This window comes from Petaurus breviceps, unplaced genomic scaffold (genome assembly GCF_028583685.1).
Source record: "Petaurus breviceps papuanus isolate PSGF00001 unplaced genomic scaffold, PetGlider_PUasm1.0 90317, whole genome shotgun sequence".
In the NCBI taxonomy this organism is placed as follows: Eukaryota; Metazoa; Chordata; class Mammalia; order Diprotodontia; family Petauridae; genus Petaurus; species Petaurus breviceps.
The window spans coordinates 73,514-83,858 of NW_027187217.1; the positions used below are offsets into that span (position 1 = coordinate 73,514).

Sequence of the window (10,345 nt, forward strand, 5' to 3'; positions counted from 1 at the left end):
AGACAGAGAGAAAGAGAAGAGGGAGGGATAAGGAGGGAGACAGAGAGGCAGAAAGGAGAGAGGAGAGAGTGAGAGACAGAGAGAGGAAAGGGAGACAGAAAGGACAGAGAAGAGAGAGAGAAGAGGGAAGGAGAGAGAGAGAGACAGAAAGGAGAAAGAGACAGAGAGAGAGAGAGACAAAGAGAGACAGGGAGGAGAGAAGAAGAGACAGAGGGAAAGAGAGGAGAGAGGGGGAGACAGTGCAAGTGAGCACACGTACGCATCCGTGTGCATCCATGCATTTGTTACCAGCTTTCCTTTTGGGAGGGTTGGCTGGGCTGGCTGAGGCGTCTAGTGGGCATACTACTGAAGGCAGGGCCTCCCCTACCTCTTCCCTCTTGTCTCCCCACCACCACCTTCCTTCCCTTCATTTCCCTCTTCCTTCTCTCTCCCTGCCTTCTTCCCTTTCCCTTCTCCTTTTCTCTGCCCCCCCCAGAGAACCCCCAAAGCCAGCTCCCTGCAGGGGAGGAACACTGAGTCCATGTGTGGCCCCCCCCAGCTCTCCACCCTTGTCACTGGCATATTCTTTTCAGTGCCTCGGATCTTGTTTGACAAGTGGACACGAGATGACTACAAGAGTTTGTTTAGCAGTGAGGATGAGATAGAAGAGCTTGCCAAGACCTTGGTCCAGGTGGCACAGGTGGGTTTTGGCGCTGCCAGGGGACCACTCGGGGGTGTGCAGGCCAGCTCTGCTTCTGTCCCGCTGGGAGCTGGATGGCAGCTGACTGACCACTGGCCCTTCCTGCCCCGTGAATCGATTTTCTTGCTGGGCTGCGTCCTTCTGTTCACGTCCTTAGGGTAGCATCAGCACTCAAGCTGAAAAGGGAATACCTTCCATTGGATTCTTACTGTGAGTCCTGAGAAGCCCCTTTTCCTGTGGGGCAGTGTTTCCTTGGTGACTTTCCCAGGGTCTAGGGACACTTGATCACAAGGTCTGATTGTGTGGTGTGCTGGAGTGGGGCTCCCTAACAGCTGCTGGTCTGGGGACTGAGGATGGGCAACTTTCTGGCTCCCACATGAGAGACCAGTCAGTACAGGGAGAGGAGTTCACTTAGGTGCCCCAGAGGCCTTGGGATCCATCCCTCCCCTAATCAGACTTGTTTGACAGGCTTGAGGGTCAGATGTGGAACTGTGAGAAAACCCCATCCAGCTCTGATACCAACCAGCTGTCCTGAGCCTGGCCTCAGGGTCTCCAGGCCGCTGGCTCTTTGCTGGCTGCATGTTTAGCGGAGTCAGTCCTTGGGTAAGAACCCCACACCTAAGGCCCACCTCCCACTGCAGTCCTGTTGCTGACCTCTTGAGTGCCTGATTCCTGGGGAGACGGAACTAGGATGGTCCCCTCCAAATGATTTAAAACAGTGCCTCAGTTAAATTCTAGAGGAGCAGAACCAGCAGAAGGTCCAGGTGAATGCTTTTCCATCCCAGGACAACTTAGGAGACCAATGGGGAAGATCCTTTCCATAGGGCACGATCAGACCTGGAGCCCAGCACAGACTGCGTGGTACAAGCCATGTGGCACCAGCCACGGCCCTCAAGCTGGTTCATCCGTGGCAGCAGCAGCTTCAGGAGCTCTCAACCCACAGACAATGTGGCACCAGACAACTGGTCAGGAGGAGATCACAGAAGGCACGGGGTGCAGCACCCTGTTGCATTGCCCACGTACAGCTCTGGGTCACCGTCCCAGAGCTAAGAGGAGCAGTAGCTCACTAGCTCTTATGGCCACAGGATTGCAGAAACCCTGGTCACAGTTCTAGGGTAGAGAAGAGTGTTTGTGGTGGCTCACAGATAAGACCACAAGCCAGGGGAGCAGTGATCACACCTCTATTTATGTCATACCACCTTGGAAGAAGTGAAAATCTGTAGACCCCAGGCCGAGCTAGCTCTGAAAACAGCAGTAAGAAAGGCCTGAATCTTGGGACTGTGGCCCCCTCCACCCTGGAAGCAAAGCCCAACTTCTTAACTAAGTTATAAGTCAAGAAATAGGCTGGGAAAATGAGCAAAGAACAAAAAATAAATTGACTGACCATAGAAAGTTACTATGGTGACAGGGAAGGTCAAGACAGAAACTCAGAAGAAGACAATGAAATCAGAACTATGTGCAGAGCTTCAAAGAAAAGTGAGCTGGTCATAGGTCCAAAAATAATTCCTTAAAGGGTTCAAAAAGGATTTTAAAAGTTCAATAAGAGAAGAAGGGGGGAAACTGGGAAAAGAAATGAGAATGTTGTAAGAAAACTATGAAAGGAAAGTCAACAGAAGGCACAAAAAAAAATACTGAAGAAAATAACACCTTAAAAAACAAAAGTGGCCAAATGGTAAAAGAGACACAAAAATCCACTGAAGAGAAAAACACCTTAAAAAACAGAATTGGCCAAATGGAAAAAGATGTACAAAAACTTATTGAAAAGAATAATTCTTTTAAAACTGTAATTAGGCAAGTGGGAGCTAATGACTCCATTAGACTTTAGAAAGCAATAAAACAGTCAAAAGAATAAAAAAAAAATAGAAGAAAATGTGAGATATCTTATTGGGAAAACCTGTAAAGTAGTTCAAGGAGAGGTCATTTAAGAATTCTTGAATTACCTGAAAGCCATGTTTAAAAAAAAAAGAGCCTGGACATCATGTTTTAAGAAATGATCAAGGAACACTACCCTAATATCCTAGAACCAGAAATAGAAATGGAAAGAACCCACTGATCATCCTGAAAGAGATACCCAAATGAAAATCCCCAGGAATATTTTGGCCAAACTCCAGAGCTCCCAGGTCAAGGAGAAAATACTGTAAGCAGCCAGCAAGAAACAATTCAAAGATCATGGAGCCACAGTCAGGCTAACAGAAGATTTAGCAGCTTCTAAATTATAGGACTGAAGGCCTGGGAATGTGATATTCCAGAGGGCAAAGGAGCTAGGATTACAACCAAGAATAATATACCCATGAAAACTAAATATAATCCTTCAGGGGAAAAAGTGGATATGTAATGAAATAGAAGAGTTTCAAGGCATTCCTGATGACCAGGATAGAAAATTTGACTTTCAAATATAAGACTTGAAGAGAAGCATAAAAAGGTGAACAGGAAGGAGAAATCATAAGGGATTCAATAAGGTTAAGCTGTTTCTATTCCTACCTGAGAAGATGATACTTGTAATTCCTAAGAACTTCATTGTTCTTAGGACAGTTAGAAAGAGAATAAATATACAGAGGGCATGCGTGTGAGTTGGCTATGATAGGACTTGAAAAAAGTCAAACTAAGAGTTGAGAAAGAGGGATACAGTGGGAGAAGAGGGAAGGGAGAGGGAGAATGGGGTAGATTATGTCACCTGAAAGAGGTGTGAAAGGAAGAGTTTTTACAGTGGAAGGGAAGATGAGATGGTGGTGGTAGGTGACATTTGAATCTCATTCTTCTTGGAACTGGATCAAAGAGGGAGCCCCACACACACTCAGTGGAGCAGAGCACTCTGTCTTCCTCTTTAGGGAAGTAGGAGGAGAGGGGGGTGAGAAGCAAAACAGGCTTTTGAGGAGGGACAGGGTAAAAGGAGAGAGAGAAGGATAAATGGAGGGAAATATATAGTAACCATAACTGTGAATGGAAATGGGATGAAGTCGCCCATAAGACAGAAGCACGTAGAAGATTAAAAACCAAAATCTGACAATATGGTGTTGACAAGAAACACACTTGAAGTAAAGAGACAAAATAAAAATTCGGGGCTAGAGCAGAATCTGTTATTCATTGGCTGAAGTAAAAAGAAGTAGGCATAACAATCATGGTCTGAGACAAAGCAAAAGCAAAAATAGACCTAACTAAAAGAGATAAGCAGAGAAATGACATTTTGCTAAAAGGTACTGTAGACAATGAAATAATGTCAATACTAATCTAAACTAATAGTTGGGAAAATTAGACAAAGAAGTCCTACCAAATTCCTCTTTTTTTTTTTTTTAAGCAATTGGGGTTAAGTAACTTGCTCAAGGTTACACGGCCAGGTGTTTCTGGGTGGGTGCTAAGCGTCTGAGCCCGGGATTCGATCTCCAGGTCTTCTCAACACTGGAGCCGGTGCTCTTACTCGCTGTGCTACCTGGCCACCCCCAAATTCCTCTTACATCACAAATATATACTGATACTTAAACTAGGAAGATCAAAGACAGAGAAAGAAAACTATAGACTGATTACCCTAACAGTTGTTGATGCAAAAGTTTTAAATAAATGCTAGCAAGCAGATTACAGCAATATATCACAAAGATCATGCACTTTGGGTGGTGCAGGGCTGGTTCAATGTTAGGAAAACCATCACCGTATTTTACCATATCAATAACAAAAGCAACAGACATATGATTATCTCAATAGATGCAGAAAAAGCTTTTAACAAAATACAACACTCATTCCTGTTAAAAACACTGCAAAGCATAGGAATCAATGGAACTTTCCTTTTACTGAAAATGAGTGATGTTCTCGTGCTTTCCCAGTCACCAGTAGCATCAAGCAGGGCTGTGTGCTACTCCCATGTTTTTAGCATGATGTTTCCAGCAATGTTGTCAAATGCCTTCAACAAGGATGAAAACAGTATCAAGATCTGTTGCCACACTGAGAGCAAATTATTTAGCTTGAAAAGGCTACAAGCCAAGACTAAAGTGGAGGAAGAGTTGGTGCCTGACTTTCTGTTTGCAGACGATGCTATACTCAGTATACAGCCTCTGAGGCTGAGATGCAACAAAGTATGCACTGATTGTTTGCTGCTTGTGCTAATTTTGTCCTAATTTACACCAAGAAACCCCAGGTGCTCCACCAGCCAGCACCCCGCTATCCACAGGTGGAACCATCAGTCACAGCAAATGGAGAAGTCTGAATGCTGTGGCCAAGGTCACTTACCTTGGCAGTGCACTTTCCAGGGAGGTTCACATTGATAATGAGGTTGACAAAGGCATTGCCAGAGCCAGCTCAGTGTTTGGAAGGCTCTGAAGGAAAGTGTGGGAGAGAAAAGGAATTAGGCTGCCTACCAGACTGAAGGTCTATGAGAGCCATGGTGCTGACCTCATGGTTTTCTGCCTATGAAACCTGGACAGTCTACCAGTGCCATGCCAGGAAACAGAATCTCTTCTATTTAAATTGTCTTAGGAAGATTCTGAAGATCACCTGGCAGGATAAGGGACTGGACACTGAGGTCCTTTCTGCCAAGCATTCATACTCTGCGTCAGAGAGCGAAAATGCCAATGTACATTTGCCTAAAAGACTATTTTATGGAGGACTCGCACAAGCGCTCATGTGGTGGTCAGCAGAAGCGACACAAGGACACGCTCAAGGTCTCTCTGAAGGACTTTGGAGTCACTTGTGTGACATGGGAGAAGCTGGCCCAGGACCACCCAGTGTGGTGTGCCCATGTCAGAGGAAGCACTGCGCCCCACAAGGGGAACAGAGCTGAAGTGGTGCGAAAGCAACAGGAGATGCCCAAATTCAGAGCCATCTCCACCCCAGACGTTGTCGCAGCGCCAGCCACAGCCAGACAGACACACTGGGCTTTGGCCCCAACATAGTGATACCATTTTGGTGCCATGTCCAAGGAGGATACCCAACAATGACTATCTCTCTAAAACCATCAGCAAACGTCTGTATCGGGGCTAAGCCAGAAGCCTTCCCAGCAAGATCTGTCTGGAAGCAAGGAGTCCTGTAATCAGCACTACTCTTCACTAGTGTTGTACTAGAAACACTGACTCTAGCAATAAGAGAAGCAAAAGAAATCAGAGGAATTAGAGCAGGCAATGAGGAGACAAAACTTACTCCTTGCAGACGATATGATGGCATACTTAGAGAAGCGAATAAAAAGTAGTGGAAATAACAATTTCAGCAAAGCGGAGGGACTTAAAATAAACCCACATAAATCATTAGCATTTCTGTATGTGACCAGCAAAGTCCATCAGCAAGAGATAGAAAGAGAAATTGCGTTGACAGTAACTGTAGGCAGTTAGGTGATACAGCGGGTACCCTGCTGGGCCTGGAGTTAGACAAATTCCTCTTCTTGAGTTCTGTTCTGAGTGTGACCCTGGGCTAGTCACTTAACCCTGTCTGCCTCCATTTCCTCATCTGTAAACTGAGCTGGAGAAGGAAATGGCAAAGCACTCCAGTATCTGCCAAGAAAACTCCAAATGGGGTCATAGAGAATCAGACATGACTGAAAATAACTAAACAAAAGACAACATAAAACACTTGGGAGTCTACCTGCCGAGACAAACCCAGGAACTGTATGAATGCAATCACAAAACACTTTTCACACAAATCACCAGATCTAAACAGCTGGGGAAACTCTCACTGTCAATGGGTAGGCTGAGCCAATTAACAGTAGCAGTTCTATCTGGATTAACACCAGACTGCCCAAAAGTTATTCTGTAGAGCTAGAAAAATAGCAATTCATCTGGAAGAATGAAAGGTCCAGAATATCAAGAGAATCAATGAAAAAAAATGTGAAGGAAGGCCACCTCACGGTACCAGATCTCACACTGCTGTAGAGTGGTAGTCATCGAAATGATCCGGTACTGGCTGAGGAATAGAGGAGGGGACCAGGAACAGATTCAATACACAATGCCCGAAATGACCATAGTAATCTAGTGTTTGATAAATGCAAGATCCATGATTTGGAGACAGTAACTCATTATTTGTCAAAAATTGTTGGAAAAACTAGAAAGTAGTTTGGCAGAAACTAGGTCTAAACCAGTATTTCACAATGTATACCAAGATAAGTTCAAAATGGGCATATGATTTAGACTTAAAGGGTGATATATAAGCAAATTAGGGAGGTATGGAATGTTTTACCTGTCAGATCAATGGATAAGAGAAGAATTTTATGACCAAACAAGAGATAGTGTTATAGGAAATAAAATAGATAATTTTGATTAAATTTAAAAGGTTTTTCAGCTGTGATTAGAAGGAAAGCAGAAAACTGGGGAAAATTTTTTTTTTACAGCAATCATTTCTCAAATATATAGAGCACCAAGTCAAATCTCTAAGAATATAAGTCATAGGGGCAGCCAGGTGGTACAATGGTTAGAGCCCTGGCCCTGGAGTCAGGAAGATCTGTGTTCAAATCCTTCCTTAGACACTTACTAGCTGTAGGATCCTGGGCAAGTCACTTAACCTGGATTGCCTCCAGAAAAAAGACTATGAGTCATTCCCCAGTCGATAAATGGTTGAAGGATACGAACAAGCAATTTTCAGAAGAAGAAAAAATTAAATCTATCTGTAGCTGTATGAAAAAAAAACCCTAAATCACTGGGTTTTAAAAAATTAATTAATTGGTTTATTTACTTTGAGTTTACAACATTCCATTTCCACAATCCCTTGAGTTTCAGATTTTCTCTCCCTCCCCCCCCATGGCAACATGCAATCAAATATAGGATCTGTAGATGCCTTCACATTAAACATTAGTCACGTTGTAAAGAAGGATGATAACCAATGGAATGAACAATGGGAAAGAGGAGACAAAACGAAACAAGAAAAGAGAGCCGGTAGCTTGCTTCAGTCTTCATTCAGACTCTTGCAGCTCTTTCTCTGGATGGGGACATTTCCTTCCGTCATGAGTCTTTTGGAGCTTGCATTGCTGAGAGGAGCCCAGTCTCTCAAGGTTACTCGTTACACATACATTGTGTCAGAGTTCTCCCGGTTCTGCTCTTCTCGCTCAGCATCAGTTTGTATAAGTCTCTCCAGGTTATTCTGCTCCTCATTACTTATAGCACAATAGTATCCCATCACAATCACAACCACCACTTGTTCAGCCATTCCCCAATGGATGGGCATCCCCTCGGTTTCCAATTCTTTGCCACCACAAAAAGAGCTGCTGTAAATATTTTTGTTCATACGCGTCTTCCTCCCACTTCTATGATCTCTTTGGGATACAGCCCTAGAAAGTGGCATTGCTGGATCAAAGTCTAAATCAGTGTTGATTAGAGAAATGCAAATTAAAACAACTTTGAGGTACCCCATGACATATATCAGATTGGCTAATATGACAGAAAAAGAAAATGACAAATGTTGTAGGGAAGGTGGAGAAATTGAAACATTAATGTGCTGTTGGTAGAGTTGTGAACTGATCCAACCCTTCTGAAGAACAATTGGGAACCATGCCCAAAGGGCTATAAAGATGTTAATACCCTTTGACCCAGCAATACCACTCCTTGGTCGGTGTCCCAAAGAGATTAAAAGGAAGAAAAAAGGGAAAGGACCTATTTGTACAAAAATATCAATAGCTCTTTTTGTGGTGGCAAAGAATTGGAGATTAAGGGGGTGCCCAACCTTTGGGGGATGGCTGACTAGGCTGTATGTGATTGTGATGGAGGACTGTAAGGACATCGCTGCCGGGGGCCATTGTCACCCGTCCTCACGGCTGACTGGCCACCACCCTCCTGGAGCCTGGCGAGTGCTGCCCAAACTCTGCTGTGAAGATGCCCACCCCTGCCTCGACCTCTGCCAACCTCGGCGCTCTGAGCTCTGCACTCAGGGCCACAGAGAAGAGGGGGGAGAAAACATGCAGCTAGCCGAAGGTCTTGGTGGCGGGGGCCTCCTCTCCAGGCTCTGCTAACCTGGTGGTAGAGAGTTATCTGTATCCACAACCTCTGTTGTGCCTGTCAGCGTGGCTCGCTGGAGGAGACTGAGGAAAGGCGGGCTGCTAGAGCCGCCAGCCTCCTCTCGGTCGTCTTCCCTGGCGCATTCCCAGTGACAGCCGCCAATCTCCTTCATATTTCAGAATAAGCGCTTTGATGGCTACGTGTTGGAGGTCTGGAGCCCCTCCTTACAGGAGCAGCAAAAGTGAGTGGGGGCCTGGGAACCAAGGGGTCACTACCAGGGGTTAATGTCTGCAAAGTCCCAGCACACAGGCTAAATCAAATCAGAGACCCTAGAGGGGTTGGAGGGTGAAGGGCTGGAAGGCTAAGGAATTTTATGCCTTCAGAACTTCAGTTTCTGCAGGGGTGTGGTGGTCTTCGGGTCCGTGGCTGTCCAATCAGTCAGTCCCCAGGCACTGCTTAAGCACCTTGACTATCCTGGGTAGGAGCTGGGGCTGCCAAGCCAAAGGATGAAGGACTCCCTGGTCCTGGGAAGCTCTTGGGGGTGGGGGTGGGGGTGGAGGCAGATTCCTCCCCACCCCATGCCCATGTGTGTCTGTAGGAATATACAGACTCAGAACAAGGGAGTTGGGCAGGGGGCCCAGCAGCTCGTGGGAACACAAAACAGGAAGGGCTTTTGGCAGAAGGGCCTGTCCACTGAGTCTTGAAGCAAGAAAGGGATTTTGGAAAGCAGAGAAGAAGGGCATTCTGGGTGTGGACAGGGTAGTGCAGATACTTGCAGGTAAGATGAGTGCCATGTGTGAAGAACCCAGAGAAGTCTGGTGGCTGGCAGTGGGGAAGGACAAGGCAAGGCCAGTGAGACAGGAGGGGAGATTGTGGCCAAGTGCTGAAGAGCTCTCAAAGCCAAATGAGGACTTTCTTTCGGGAGCCCCTGGAGTTGAGCTCTGTCGTTACTTTTATTATAAAGGAGGCAGTGGTCTGCCAGCTGCTGACCTCTGAGAACAGGATAAGGTGTAGAGGAAGAGCAGAGGGGCCGGCGGGCACACCAGAGGCTGAGCTCCCTGCCAGGCACTTGTACTTGGAGCCAGTTACTGTGGTAGCTAAGAGGGGGAGGAGAGCGGGAATGGGCAAAACAAGGGTGCCCTTTGTAGTGTCTTGGGGAGTGTTGCTCCCCCAGCCCAGCCATATTATGGAACCCAGTCCAGTTGCAGCTTTTCTGCTGTAAAGAACCATGTCAAATAGGAAGAAATGGCTGCTGGAACATCGGGCCTGAGCCTGAGGGAAGAGGAGCTGTGGAGGCCTTCCAGCCCATTTACTGGGCCATTCTAGTGGGGACTCTTGGAGGCAGTCCAGCATAGTCTCACAGTGGGCCTCAGCTACTTCTGGGCTATAAGACCCTGATCAAGTGCTTTGCCCACCCTTGAAGTGGTGGGTTGTAGGCCAAGGACTGGGAGAGCCCAAGGCCTCTTCTAGCTGGGAGGCTCCTAGTGTAAAGGAACCTTCCCAAGACAGGCCAGACCCTGTCACTGCCCTGCTGCCTCTGGGATCAAATCAGAGATTCCTGGCATGCGGTGGATGGCCTCTCCACTTGGCTTCCCATCTCCCTTTCCAGGATTATTTCACATTGCTCTCAATCACATAGCCTACTCCAGTCAAACCTGTCAGGCTAACAGACATGTGGGCAGATGGAAAGAAATGGAGACGGATGGACAGACACACCAGCAGATGGAAAGAAATGGAGATGGATGGACAGACACACCGGCAGATG

General features: G+C 46.3%; 1 protein-coding gene across 2 annotated transcripts in view; it reads left to right on the forward strand.

The window, feature by feature from the left end:
* CHID1 (chitinase domain containing 1) overlaps positions 1-10,345 on the forward strand; it is a 66,753-nt gene that overhangs the window by 5,997 nt on the left and 50,411 nt on the right. For both annotated transcript variants that reach the window (XM_069107888.1, XM_069107889.1), the window contains exons 6-7: positions 573-679; positions 8,760-8,821. In XM_069107888.1, coding sequence (XP_068963989.1) covers positions 573-679; positions 8,760-8,821 — 169 coding nt within the window. The remainder of the gene's footprint in view (positions 1-572; positions 680-8,759; positions 8,822-10,345) is intronic.